The 15,184-nt window shown below is 43.0% G+C and overlaps 1 protein-coding gene across 1 annotated transcript; it reads left to right on the top strand.

Annotated features, from left to right (window-relative positions):
* The first annotated feature begins 851 nt into the window (after positions 1 to 851).
* On the top strand, positions 852 to 4,516 carry LOC131689856 (uncharacterized protein DDB_G0271670-like). The gene is made up of 3 exons (XM_058975195.1): positions 852 to 1,766; positions 1,828 to 2,133; positions 2,193 to 4,516. Exons 1-3 carry the CDS (start codon positions 1,724 to 1,726, stop codon positions 2,780 to 2,782), a joined length of 939 nt encoding a protein of 312 aa, XP_058831178.1. The 5' UTR covers positions 852 to 1,723; the 3' UTR covers positions 2,783 to 4,516.
* The last annotated feature ends 10,668 nt before the right edge of the window (positions 4,517 to 15,184 follow it).

Genomic DNA, 15,184 nt, shown 5'->3' with positions numbered 1-15,184 from the left:
ACCCACTCGGGAAAAAAGTGTTCCGCCGGCCCTGCTTGTCAAAATCCAGTCGACAATTGCTAAGAAATAGATTTGAATTTATTTCAAGAGCTTTGTGACATTCTCGAAGCTTCCGAGTTCCATCGGAGATAGCCAAACATGATTTAATTAACTGAGCATCGTAGAGTTGAAACTATAACATCCAAGTTTTGCTTGACTCTTGTAATAGACGTCATAATTTCATTTAATTGCATCACACATAAGCAAATAAAACTTAGTTTTTTTTTCTTATTATGTATTATTTATGGTCGCAAAACTTCATACTCATTTATCGCTGTTCGAGTAAATTGTCAATAAAGCCTTTTGAAAAACAGCCGATGATATATTATTTCAGTTTAGAAAGTAAAACTAGATCGATGTATGTAATAAAAGAACAATTTTATTCAGCATCCAATAACCCAATCAAAAACGTTTGAATGTAGCCTACCTACTCATGATAAACCATAGTTAATACATACAACCAATTTCAATACCACCGTGATGGTGTCATATACACCGTGCCCTTATCTTAATTTGCATTTCTTCTGTATCTCCTATAGAAAATACGATGAAATCGGAAAGTAATCCGTGTCTTCACGAAACGTAGCGCAAAGTTTTGCTCAATGTGGATTGTGTAGGAGTAGTAACTTAGTTACCGAAGAGCTAAAAGTTCGTAAAACGCGTTCTCCCACCAAGATGTCTGCGCTCGCAAATATAAACGCACAGTTTGACAACCTCAAGACTGCGTTTCTCGCCCCTATAACATATTGCTATTCCCTTCACAGACACACGGTGCACCGAAACCGACTAAACAAGAAAGAGAAAGGAAACCATTGAATCGCAACGCCTGCTATGTAGCCCTCATTGGTATAATAAGCCACGAATTGTCACCGCCGTCGCGCGCCGCAGTCGAGCACAGTAGTAGTAGCAGCAGCAACAGACGAAGAGAGAGAAAACAAAACAATCAAGTTCAATTTTGTACAGTCTCTTACGAGAGGTTCGTTGTCTTCGTTTAGTTTCAGCAGTTTGCGAGCAGAAATTTCCACTCAGTCGGGCAAAATTGTATGTTATTGGTGCGCGTTACGCGTTTCGTTTGTGCTGGATTGCAGCCGTTCCAACGAGTTGTTCCGATTGTTACTTAAAGCAACTGGGTTTGCTGCATCTTAACTTTTATTTGCCTTTTGTCAAATCAAATCGCCTTGATCGTTCAAGTGAAAGGCAGAGAAAAGGAAAATTTCCTCTGCACACACAAAAGAAACGAAGCGTGCGAGAAAAAGAGAGCAAGATCACGATCGTTCGTCGAAAGAAGTATTATAAAGTTCCGAAAGAGTGCATCGTTCAAAGGGAAAGAAGAAGATTTCTTTTTTGACATTTTGATTTATCTTTTGGTTTGTCTTGCATGCTGTGAAACATTCGCTGCAGTGATTGAAGGGGTTTTCCTGTTGATCGTAGCTTTCCGAGACGATTTCTAGCTGGAGAAAAGATTCGGTGTCGATAAATTCAGTGTTTTTCCCGGGAAAGAGAAACGAAAGTAAGAGACAAAGTCTTCGTCGGTGCTCTAACATAACGAGTTTGAAAACGGCGACAGTTATTGCGTGACAGCTCGGCAGAGGTGGCTGAAGAGGTGAAAAGCCTCATTTTTTTCTAGCAACCAGGTTCCCGTAAAGCAGGAAAACTGAAGAAGTTAGTGCAAACACGTCTCAATATGATCCAGGATCCGGGCGCCGGAACGAACAGCGAGAGTCCCGGTAAATTTAATGTGGTTAAAATGTGTCATTATTTACATTTGATTTTTTTTTTCGGTCGTAGAATTGCAACCAGCGATCAAGTATGAACGGGTGGCGTATGACATTCACCGGCCACCGGGTTCTGCGGGACTACCGGCAACACCGACGGCCATGGAAGTAGACCCAGAGACACCGCTTGATATGACAGTTCGCCGAAAGGATTCCGATCGGCAGACGGATTCCTGTTCGGCAGCCGATCAGCCAAATACATCCAACAGTGGCCGAAACAATGCAGATGCACCGATTAATCTCAACGTGCGCCCGAGTGTGATAACGAAAGCTCCACCACCGCCAATCAAGAAGCGGATCAGCAGCATGCATAGCAATGGTAAGTCACTGATTTGATTAGGGTGATTTGATGGTTTTGATTATCTGGGTTAATCGTAGGTGAAATAGTGATAAAAAGCGCTGTGGGTGATAATCTGTCTCCGGTCAATTGTGACGTTTTCATCGAGGAACACTTCCGGAGATCGCTTGGTAATACCTATGCTTCCATTTATGGATCCAACAATAACAACAATCAACCGAAAAGTGGCAGTGATACCAGAAACAGTAGTACTAGCAGCAGTAGCAGTATTAGCAGTAGTTCAAGCAGCGGAAACAGTGGTTCCGCTCTCAGCACTAGCAGCAGCCTGAACAGTTCTAGCGGAATCAGTACTGCTGTCAGTGGCAGCAGTAGCATTAGTCTGACTAATTTCAGCGTTGGCAGCCAGTTGGCCGGTATTGGCACGGCTGCCAGACAAAGCCAAGCAAGCCCACAGTTGGAGGTCGCATCGTTGCTAGCTGTCAAAGCCGACACCGGACTGCTGCTGCAGCAGCAGCAGCAACAGCAGCAGGAGTCGAAGATAAAGAAAGAGCAGCCAGGAACGATGCAGCATGTGAGGCCGGACTCGGAGGAGGAAGTTGATGACCACTTCGCAAAGGCCCTCGGAAACGATACCTGGAAGATGATACAGGAGAAGAAAATGAATTTGTGAGCGAGAGTACGACTGTGAGTGCAACTAAGAACATACATACACACACAAACACATGTTGGACGGGAATTTTTTTTAGGCAAGGTTATGTTTTAGGGTAAGGACTCTACTACGGTAGCAAGCAGCAGCAGATTTGCCGCAGATAGAGAAGGAAACGGTACCTCGAAAAAAAGAACTATCTCATCGAGATAACAGAAAATTTCAAGAATAGAATTCTGCAGTCCTTGTGCTCCGACGGCCCCGATCGAAATGATGGTTAATTGTTCACACATTTATACCTCTCATTTAAATTACTCTCGTACTATATTAACTGATGCTGATGTCTGTGTTAGGAACGCTTCTCTTTTATACATATTACCTTTTTTAAAAAAATCGCCACTTGTTTAAAACGAGCGCATTTACTGATTCCTTGTTTGTTGTAATTGATTATTGTGGTTCCCATCGACTTATTTCCTTGTTGCGTCTCATTCTATCACCAAATGATCATGGACTGTGTACAGACAGGTCTTACAATACATTACACAAGTTAGTGACACACGCTGTGTTTCCGATAACTTGTGGCTAAGCTTCAGTCTTTCGACGAAAAGCCACCGACAAACAGCAATCCGGATTCTGATAGTTACGACGGATCAAATTACTTCTACATGGGGAAAAAGGTTGCTAAGCTCAGAAGTTAGTTACGATCTTTACTAAAACTACTAAACAAGCACGAGATTATCGTGAGCTTGGCTCACTTAACGAAACTTACATACCAGGGACTACGCGATCCGAAATTTGAACTGTATACAGATCCAAGACCCTTTTTGCTACTACATATATGTGCCCAAAAACCAGGTAGTTCGAACTGTTTATTTGCAAAGTATGAGGTCAAACCGCAATTTAGTGAGTTCCCTTTGTGATAAATTTAGATTTTTGTTCTTGTTTAAAGGATATTTAAAAACAAATAAGTGTGGTTCATCAACTAAGAAACGTTTGGGAGAGCTCATTGAACTGCTAAACGAAACGCTCAAGTGGTTCAGTGTAACAGTCAATCATTCAAACACAGTTATCACCAAATCTAACCGCCTAGCAACTGCTTAAAACTTCAGTTAAAACCACTGATTATTCACGAAAAATGTCTCTACGTTGGTGATAATACTTACTCGTTGAATGTTCAGAACTGGCAACATCACCGGCGAAAAATTTCGTCACCGAGCCAACACAGTAGGCGATGGCCCGTTTGTTATAATCCAAGCAGTCTGATGAGTGATGTACACGGAAAAAAAACCATTCAGTGGCCGAACTACTCCTTCGCTTCAGTACTGATTTCGAATGGTGCTAGAGTGTATCGAACGCAATCTATTCACCTTTGGAAGCCAGTACTTGGGAAGATGTTTTACCGCCGCAACCAATATATCAAAACTTGTAATCAAAATCCATTCGTAATATTTGCAATTGAGTTTATTTAGATTTGTTTTTTTCTTTTCTTTTTGTACTTCAAATGGTAATGTGGAACAGGAAAAGTTTTTTTGTGTTTCTGATATTTTAATTTTTTTCATTTTTTTATCGAATAATATTAGTGATAAGTTTTAATGCGAACTAAAAGTGAGGAAAAATCAAAAAAAAAGTTTTACGCATACACACATTATAACAGAAAACTACCATCCACTGGAAAAAAATAATAAGCTATATAAGTGTAAAGTTCTCGATGAAAAAGTAATAAATATTTTTGTGATAGAAACTTCCTTTAAGAAAGAACACGCGCACTTTGTTACTATCCAAAAAAAAAACAAATCACTACCGTCAAATCCCAACCATACTACGGAGAAGTTATCCGAAAACAAGTTGTAAGCCTGGCCACCGCCAGTCCTCGACTGCGGTAAGCTCGACGCAAAAAGGTCGGTTTAAATGAAACTTAGATGTTACAGGTGACAAATCTAGAACAAAAAGACACCCGATACGCGCCAGGTAGTAGAGGGAAGTGGGCTCCCCCCACCAAAAACTTCAATACCGGAGGAATCACATCAATGTCGTTTCGTCGCATATCGTCGAATCACCCTCAGCCTCTTCTAGTTTCTGTATGCGCTTGTGTTTTTTTTTCTCTCTCACTGAACACCGAACCGTCCAACGAGAGGCAGAATTATGAAGAAATAATAAAAACGGATTGAATTACCTATTTGAGGCGGTTTTCCCCTTTGCGAGGCTTCGTTCGGCATCCTCCTGCATCCCCTATTACTTAGTAGGCCTGTGGCACGGATCGGAAAGCAGTGCGAAAAGCACACGTTATTTCGGATGCTGAGATGCGGCTGGTTGCTACGGTTTTCATCCATGGCTTTGCGCCATCTCTCGAGAACTGGGGAAGAAACGTTAAATCCCCCCTCTCCCCTTTCTTCGCCAGGTTAGTTTCCACCGTTCACAGTCTGCAATGCAATGACTGATTCGGTGACTTGAATGACTGACTGCAATTCCGCGCACATTCACACATCATATACGAGGACAGAACCCGATACCGACCGCTTCATGCCAGAGTGGTCACATTTTGTAACTCTTTGCAGTGGAAATCGTGACGTGGGATGATTCTTCGGCCTTTGCAGTCCGAGACTGGCCTACTACTGCTCTTCCGAGGCTGTTGGGGGAGAGAAATGAACAATCTACTGGACACGCTTGGTGGCTTGACATTTCCAAAACTATTTTATGAAAGAAACAAGGACTTTTATTATGTTAACACTGGTTGGCTAATTTGAAAGTGTCTCAACTGTTCATAAAAGTGCATATCTGTTCAAGTAGAATATGCTACTCGGTGCACATGTTTTCAGAGATAATAGCTTTCTTTTTGCCTTTCTCATATAAAGAAAGGCTATGCAATCACTGTAAAAATCGACCTTTTAACCGGGGCCGGGAGGGCCGAGTGACATACACCATTCGATTCAGTTCGTCGAGATCGGCAAATGTCTGTGTGTTTTTCTTTTTTTTTTACAATGGAGAAGACCTAGCCCAGTACACGTGCTATTGGTAGGGTCCAATCTACCACACGGGGTGCACTGGGGGCGTGTCGGACACGAATGGTGACCAGCCATTAATACCGACTAAACTCCATTGGGCTCCGCCATCATTCCTCCCAGGAACTACCTCTCGGTATTACTTCTGGGGGGATGGCTGTACTAAATGTACTCATTCACTCTCACTCACGCGTTCATACGTCCATACGTATGAGGCTTACTTGAGTGCTCTCTCTATCGCACCTTGATTCACTCTCAAACACTCCCACATGAGGCTGACTTTTGTGCTCACCTTTTACGTTCCATGCGAGGCTGACTTTTGTGCTAGCCTCTACCATACCTGTGAGGCTGACTTTCATGCTCACCCTTAACATGCCGTGTGAGACTGACTTGGATGCTCACCCTTTCACTCCTCTGCCACGCCATGAGGCATCGATAGCTAAGTTCCAACATACTACGCTACGACCCTCCCGTCTTGGCATGAGGCAGTCCACTTATACGCCTATACACTCACTCTTCTGTCTTGCTTCGGGGTGGCTGGGTTTACCCCTTACGCGGTTGCCATTCGCTGCGCCAAACCTGCCTCGGCATGAACAGACCATTCACTCCCTCTTTTGCGCTTGGCCTTTTTCGCTCCAGCTAACCAATCACTAGTTAGCCGTGCCCGTCGTCTGTTGCTCGGTTCGCCAGATTACCTGTAGCCTACTGGCAATCTGGATGGTAGCAGCCGAGACTGCGTTCCACTTCTCCACCGATTGACACATCCGTTGAGTAAGGGTATCAGGGGTTGTGTCCCAGCCACAGACGTCAAGCATTGCTCTTCTTTCGACGTCGAACCGATGACATACGAACAGTATGTGTTCGGCAGTTTCATCTACACCTAGGCAGTCCGGGCAGACTGGGACCTCCGCGTGCCGGAACCTGTGGAGGTACTGTCGGAAACAGCCATGGCCTGACAGGAATTGTGTCAGGTGGAAGTGAACTTCCCCATGGGGTCTTCCCACTCAGCTCGATATGCTAGGTATCAGCCGGTGGGTCCACCTACCTTTCGAGGAGTTGTCCCACTCACGCTGCCATCTGGCGACTGAGGTCACCCTGGTGCGCTCGCGGGCTCCCCTATTTCCACGTAGCTCGAAGCACTCCTCATCTTCCCGAATGACCAGCCCGACTGGCATCATGCTCGCTATCACGCAGGATGCATCGTGTGATACCGTGCGGTAGGCAGATATCACTCTGAGGCACATCACGCGGTAGGTGCTCTCCAGTTTCTGTAGGTAACTGGTTACCCTCAGTGCTCTTGACCATGACGGGCCGCCGTACCTGAGGATAGATACGGCAACGCCTGCCAGTAACCTACGTCTACTGACGCACACCTTTGAGCTGTTGGACATCATCCTCGATAGAGCCGCAACAGCAGTCGACGCTCTCTTGCACGTATAGTCGACATGGCTGCCGAAGGTCAGCTTGTCGTCTATAATGACTCCGAGAGACTTCAGACTTCGCTGTGAAGTGATCGCGACTTCTCCCACATGGATAACTGCATGTTGTGCCGACTTGCGGTTGTTGACGATAACTACCTCCGTCTTATGATGAGCGAGCTCCAGGCCTCTCGCGCTCATCCATTCCTCCACCGTGCTAATCGCGTGTTCTGCGGTTAGTTCTACCTCAGGAATTGACTCCCCGTAGACCTCCAAGGTTACGTCGTCGGCAAAGCCGACGATCTTGACCCCAGGAGGGAACTTCAGTCTCAGAACCCCGTCATACATGAGGTTCCATAGCACCGGGCCTAGGATCGAGCCCTGCGGGACTCCGGCGCTAATCGGAACCCTTTTCTGACCGGCATCGGTCTCGTATAGCAGTACGCGGTTCTGGAAGTAACTTTCCAGGATCCGGTACAGACCCACCGGTAGGCTAAGCCGGTGTAACGAGAGCGCGATGGCATCCCAGCTTGCGCTGTTGAATGCATTCTTCACGTCAAGTGTCACTAACGCACAGTATCGAATACCTCGCCTTTTTCGTTGGATCGCTATCTCGGCAGTATTTATCACTGAGTTGAGAGCGTCCACTGTGGACTTACCCTTCCGAAAGCCAAACTGGTTGCTTGACAGACCGTCCGTACCTTCCGCGTACGGGGTGAGCCTGTTGAGGATGATCCTCTCAAGCAGTTTGCCAGTCGTGTCTATCAGACAGATTGGTCTGTACGCCGATGGGTCGCCTGGCGGCTTCCCGGGCTTCGGCAACAGCACCAGTTTCTGCCTTTTCCATCTATCGGGGAAACGGCACTCGTCAAGGCATCTCTGCATAGCTAGCCTGAACATGTTCGGGTTCGCTATGATCGCTGCCTTGAGAGCGTTGTTCGGGACTCCATCCGGCCCTGGAGCTTTGTTCATTGCTAGGGATTTAGCCACTGCGAGTAGTTCTTCGTTCGTCACTGGAGCCACCATTTCGACCGTGCCCGCACTGTCTCGTAGTGCAGGTGGCCAGGGGCTTGTGGCTCGAGACGGGAAGAGTACTTCGATAATCGTTGCCAACCGGTCCGGAGACCGTTCTGGGGGTGAGGAGCCCTCTTTGGTCTTGGCCATCACAATCCGATAGGCGTCACCCCACGGATTCGCGTTGGCACTCTCACACAGGTTGTCGAAACACGCTCTCTTGCTGCTTTTAATAGCCTTGTTAAGGGCTAATTTCGCAGCTCGAAACACTTCACGGCGGTTCTCTCTTGCATCCTCGGTGCGAGCTCTTTGCATCCTACGTCTAGCTCTGAGACAGGCTGACCGTAGAGCTGCAATCTCGGCACTCCACCAGTATACCGGGCATCTACCGTTTCTTGGCAGTGTTTTTCTCGGCATAGTGGCGTCGCACGCGCGTGATAGAACAGCTACCAGCGCATCCCCGCTTAGACTGTCGGTGTTGGCCTCCAGTCCCAGGGCCGCGGTGAAAGCTTCGCTGTCGAAGTGATTGGACTTCCACCCGCGTACCTGACAGGGATCTCCCGCCCTCGGATGCTGCACACCATAGTTGATCTTAAAGCGGATTGCTAAATGATCGCTATGGGTGTAGCCTTCGTCTACCCTCCATTCCATGCCTGGAGCCAGACTCGGGCTGGCAAAGGTCAAATCAATCCACGCCTCCACTCCGTTTCTACGGAATGTACTAGCGGAGCCATCATTAGCTAGCACAGTATCGAGTTTCGCAAGCGCTTCCATTAGCGCTTGACCCCTGCTATTTGTACAGCGGCTGCCCCACTCCACTGCCCAAGCGTTAAAGTCTCCCGCTATTACTACCGGTTTCCGGCCCACGAGGTCCGACGAGAGCCTGTCGATCATCTGGTAGAACTGTTCTATTGGCCACCTTGGTGGGGCGTAGCAGCTGCAATAGAACACACCATTGATCTTGGCAATCGCCACACCCTCGGCGGAGGGGTGTATTACCTCTTGAACCGGGAACCGTCCCGTTGTACAGATTGCCACCATTCCAGACCCGTCCGACACCCAATTGCCGTTGCTGGCAGGGATGCTGTACGGGTCTGATAAGAGGGCGACATCTGTCCTCGACTCCGAGACCGACTGCCACAGCAGCTGTTGGGCTGCTGCACAATGGTTAAGATTTAGCTGTGTGACTCTCACGGCTTCTTCTTATTTAACTCGCCGAAGGGACACGAAGGTCCGCCCATAGCATGTTTATGGGCTTGCTTCTTAGCGGTGCAGATAAGGCACTTATATGCCTTAGTGCACCCTGATGTCTGTGTGTGTATGTATGTGTGTGTGTATGTGTATGTGTGTATGTGTGTGTGTGTGTGTCATTTAAACTCACACAATTTTCTCAGAGATGGCTGAACCGATTTTCGCAAACTTAGTTTCATCTGAAAGGTGTAATGCTCCCATAAGCTGCTATTGAATTTTTAGTTGATCCGACTTCCGATTCGGGAGTTACGGGTTGAAGAGTGCGGTCACACAGCAAATTCCCATATAAACTGGTACCACCATGATGTTCAAATGATGTAAAACATATTAATGTCATATTCGTTTTTGATAGTGCACTACACCGGTGTAGTCGGTGCTACACTCATTCAAACTTGGGTGTAATCAGTCTATCTCTTTCTTTGCACTACACCGGTGTAGCACCAAGAAAAAACGAAAACGCCATAAAATTGATGTAACATTACTCTAGTTTGCGGGTCTGGATCACTAATGATCAATCAAAGCAGCTTTGACCACATTGGCCACCTATGACGGTTCATGACGCCCCCGGGGAACCCGCCAAGTTCCTAAGCTAATATCACACCCATTCCCCAACGAATTCTCCACCGATTTTTACAAACTTGATTTCAAATGAAAGATACAGTAATGCCATTGACTGCTGCTGAATTTCATTCGGTTCTGACTCTTGCTTCCGGAGTTACAGGGGTGTTAGTAAGGATACACTGGAATTTCCCATATAAATCGGTACAATCGTAATACCTCAGAGGCTAAAAACTATTGAAATGGTCACCAAATTACTTCTAATCGCAGATCTAGATCACTGGTTGCCAATCAAACATTCTTTGAATACATTGTCTACTATCGACGATTCCGGAAGTCCGGAATTCCGGGCATATTCCACAATTAAAGTCACATCGGTTCATCGGTGATGACCGAACCGATTTTTTTTTTCTCAAATGGAAGGCAAAGTATGCAGTTGAGTATTGCGTGCACCTCTAGGTGGATTAAAACAGGTTTTTATATTGTAACGACAGATAATTAGCAAGGGACTGGAAGGTGAAGTATTTTTCAAATATTAACCCATTCATGCCCATGTTGTTTGTGGACAACAACGTTGTTAAACAGCTATTACTTTTGATTGATGCAAGATTTGCTCACAATAACAAGTAAGGCTTATAAATGTGACTATTGCCTTTTATTTGAGCGTCAAGCATCAGCTCTAGAACTGAAGTTATTGCAATTAGTCTGCTTGGACTCCGGTGGAGCAGTGCTGCAAGGGACAGTTTACGTTGACGACGGAAAATGAATTTTTCGTATATCTTCGTTATGGTGCAATATTTTTGAAAACTGATAAAACTTGTCAATTTAGACTGTCTATGGCTACGTTTTCCAGGCAATTGGACTATTGTAAATATTCTAGGAGCATTGTAGTAAGCATTGGAAGGTAAAAATTGAACAACTTCTAGCACTGCAAGGGAAGCACCTATCTTTATGAAAAAAGGCTTTTCGTGTTTCTTGATCTCACCGTTCTCAAGAAAAAATAGTTTTGAAACCCCATACGCACTAGAAAAAAGTTGGGCATGAAAGGGTTAAGAGCCATAGTACTCAAGGAAGAGCAAGGATTTGAGGTATATCAGGAATCAGAATATATTGGTTTAAATGGCACGTTCCCCGTATGTAGTCGGGAATTTGCTGCCGACGCCGTGTGCAATCAACACACAGTGACTATATGCACAACTTGTTGAGGCAGACACAATAGTCGATGAAATAAAACACCCCGGCACGCAATTAGTGAGGACAAAAACTAACTCATTCAATGAGTTTCATCGTCGCAAAATGCTTAGGGTGAAAATTTTCCGCGACTTAACTTTTTGTCGGTTCCGACAGCATAAGTCATTAAATTGACTTTACGCTTGTCCGGACATGCCGCAGACTCAGGTGATTCGCATCCTGACTCCTGCGTTGCAGAAGACAAAGAGTTAAGTAACCGAGAAACTCTAAGCATGTTCATTGACCCTACTTCACGCTTTTCTAAACTTTCTTACTTCAAATCCTTGCTCTTCCCTTGCTAATTATGTGTCGTTACAATATAAAAAAAATAAAAAAAATAAAAAAAAAGAGATAATTGCATTCAATTGAATACACTTAGTTTAAATAAATGATATTGCTTTAAACTATACATCTACATTAAGGCTTTCAATAAATGGGCCCGTGTCAAAATATCAGCAATGGCTGCCCTGTACGTATACTACAATACAATCAGATATGCTGAACGGAGTGACTTACTTCTTTCCTCTACTGCCGTGATAAGCTTAATTGTCCCATGTTCTATGGGATTCCCTATAATGCCGTTCTACGCATAATTGTCCTATATATACCGGGTGTTTGGTTCATGGTTAAGAACCTCTCGAGGGATGATTGACTGTCATATTTGGAGAAAAAAATCGTTCTACACATATCTTCAAATCTCAACCGTTACTAAGTTATTGAATTTTTTGTGTTAAAAACTTAGTTGTCTTAAAATAGCTCTAACTCAAAAAATATGTTTTGTATTTCGAATCTTTTGGATCCATTGGATAGGTGAGAAAATTTTGCATTGAAAAATGTCCTCAAATGTTTCAGCTAATGAGGTTAAGTAACTTTTTCACAGTAATTTATTTAAAATTTACCGATTTTGATCGATTTTTCGTTCATTTCGCGAAAATCTTAATAGTTAACATCACCATTTTAATAATTCAAATTTTTAGTATTGAAGAGTTGCATAATCTGTACCTGGACATGATACACTTATCTTTTCTTGTTTTCATGTGTTTGGGTTATTGAACTTGGATATTTTTATCTCATATTCACTTATATTAGCTCTTTTTGAAAAAGTATGGCACTTATTGTACCTTTTCTTATTTTTATTCGAAAGCCAGGAAAATTTTGCATAGAAATAGGTATAAATACCTTTCAGTTAAGTGAATTTAGTATTCTTTTAGAAGTTAATTTGTTTGAAGTTAATGTTATTATTTGCATTTTCGTTATTTTCTTAAAATAGTAAATAAGAAACAGCACCATTATTATCATGGAATTAATGCATCTCAGCAAGTTCTACAATTTTTTCTTTGGCTTCATTAAAATATCTCTTTTAGTTTTGAAGCTAGATCATTTTTATCACCTCGTTTCATATGCAAAAACGATGATTTCGAATCCACTACATTTGTGATGAGGTCATGCTGTGTGAACTATTAAATTGCAGCAAAATGAAAAGCGATAGGGATAAAGTGTCAAATTACAAGTTGTAGAAAATATTAAGGAGCACCCAATGAACAATAGTGACGATAAATTTAGTTGATTAATAATTACAATAATTACAAAAACCTCCAAAAAACGCAAATTTTGAGTTATTTTGCTAGTAAAAAGTCATGTAGTACACTTAACTAAAAGATATCTGTACATACATCGAAAGGAAATTTTCTCAGCTTTCCAATAAAGCCCTGGTAATAGCGATATGAAGCATATTTTTTTGATTAGAGTCTTTTAAGAACTTGCAAGTCAATTGCAGGTAAAGTTTAGAAGTCAAATTACAAGGAAACGAGAAGAGATAGGAATATTACGTTAAAGAATAAATTATGAATCGTCCTCAAACCCAACTTTTGGATAATAGATATTGCTATAATCATAATTCATTATTTTGAGAAAATTAACAAAAACCTCATCAAAAACACACAAAAACTTTTAAATACTTTACAACTAAAAGGTAATTAAAACTAATTATCTGAAATATATGAGAGCATTATTCAATAGAAAAATTGCTCACCTTTCCAATGGCACTAAAACGAAATACGAGGTATACTTTTTGAGTTAAAGGTGTTTTAAGATAAACAAGTATTTTTACACAAAAATTTCAATAACTCTGTAACGGTTGAGATTTGATGGTATGTGTAGAACGATTTTTTTCTCCAAATATGACAGTAAATCACCCTTCGAGAGATTCTTACTCAAGAACCAAACACCCTGTATAAGGAATCCCATAGAACATGGGACAATTATGCATAGAACGGCAGTCTATAGGGTCGAACATAGTTCCAAGATTGAATTGCGTGCGATCACCACAAATACGGAAAAATATGATTATATTCGAACTACATAATGCAGGGGCGGGCATAGTGTAGTTGGTAAATCGGTTGTTTTGTACTCAGTTCATCTAGGTTCGAGTCCCAACCTACACAAAGCGATACAGTTTTGACGTAGGACTACGTCTTTGTTTTCGATATGGGGGTGCACTCTGCAAATTCTACAAAAATGGTATGTAACGAAAAGTGGTCCAATTTTAAACGCATATAATTCAGCCATCTCACGATAAATTTTCAAATTTTTTGCACAAATCGTCCCGAAATACTTCTAAGAATAGATTCCAATAGATAAACCCAAGGATTTTTGATATCATAGCATTAAAAAATTAAATAATATACAACCTTGTCAAAATATCGCGCATTAACACACAGAAGATAGCGCTTCCCAAGCCCTGTACGACGGATTGGTGTACCTAGCGCGCAACGCTTCTATGAATGACGTCATCATCGACTATTTAAAGAAAGGACTTGGCCAGACACGCTCAGTTCCCTGTTGAACGGCTGGCGAAGCAGATCACTGCGCTGTGTTTTTTACAGCCAGTGTAGCTGAGCTAGAAGTCCGTTACACTGGCTGTGGAGGGACGCTACCCTGTGTCGTCCAACAGGCGACCGCTCCAACTGCTTGCTAAATGCCGCTGTAATGTTGCCAGTAAATTTTTGGTTTAACTAGCACATGTATTTGCTATTTTCGCTTGAAATTAAGTAATGTAGTGGTAGTAATAAGCTTCCCATTTTGGTTTAAACGCAAGGACAGTTTTTAAAACAGGATTTGATTAATTAGTTTAGCTCATCTAAGCAATTTTATCAATTCTGTAATTCAAAAGGAATTTTACGGAACTTGGTGAATTTGGCCCCACTTGCAACTGGTATAATCAACCTGCACAAAGTGTTGCATAACGCAGGGCTGTTTTTGGAACAAAATGTGTTATCATTCATCCCTTCGCTATGCAAAATCACGATATTATGACAGATGGGCTAAGCGCGGCCGTTCCTTTCAATTGGGAAAGGCCGCGTGGAATTTTGGTGAAACGCGCTAACAGTGTCGTGGTGGTACTAGTTGTCTCTTTCGCTCTACCCATCATCATCAGCGTTGACTCATTTTGCATTGTACGCTTGGGTTCAATGTTTGGGGCGAATGTGTTGGTAGGTAGGGGAACTGGCGGTAAAATGAACAGCAAAGTCATTATTTTCTAACTAATAAGTGACTGAGATATTACAATCACCTTATGTTTCTTGTTAGACATGTTTTGTACATATCTGGTAAAAATACTTCGTCATGAACACATTTTTTCAAACATGATTCTTGATTTTCAAACATGTCCAAAAATGAGACATGTTTATACTGCCGTGATACGCATAACAGTCCCATTTGCTATGGATTTCCTATGCAGGTGGGACTGTTATGCATATCTCGGCAGTATAGCGAGTGGGTAAAATGAACAGATTCTGGTGACCTGCAAAATGTCCTGTATGTATGCAATGCGCAGCGTTAGAAAGCATTTTCCGATCAATGCTGAAATCCCAACAAATTATGAGCTTTGCATACACACAGGGCATTTTGCAGGCAAAAAAAATGTAACGGAAGAATTGAATTTTCATGACGTAATA

Source organism: Topomyia yanbarensis, chromosome 3 (genome assembly GCF_030247195.1).
Source record: "Topomyia yanbarensis strain Yona2022 chromosome 3, ASM3024719v1, whole genome shotgun sequence".
In the NCBI taxonomy this organism is placed as follows: Eukaryota; Metazoa; Arthropoda; class Insecta; order Diptera; family Culicidae; genus Topomyia; species Topomyia yanbarensis.
This window is presented reverse-complemented; position numbering and strand designations above follow the sequence as displayed.

Excerpts from the sequence above, each read along its gene's own strand:
- LOC131689856 (XM_058975195.1), top strand. The coding sequence starts at position 1,724 with ATGATCCAGGATCCGGGCGCCGGAACGAACAGCGAGAGTCCCG. Across the intron at positions 1,767-1,827 it reads AACGAACAGCGAGAGTCCCG|AATTGCAACCAGCGATCAAG; the intron begins GTAAATTTAATG and ends TTTCGGTCGTAG. Across the intron at positions 2,134-2,192 it reads CAGCAGCATGCATAGCAATG|GTGAAATAGTGATAAAAAGC; the intron begins GTAAGTCACTGA and ends GGTTAATCGTAG.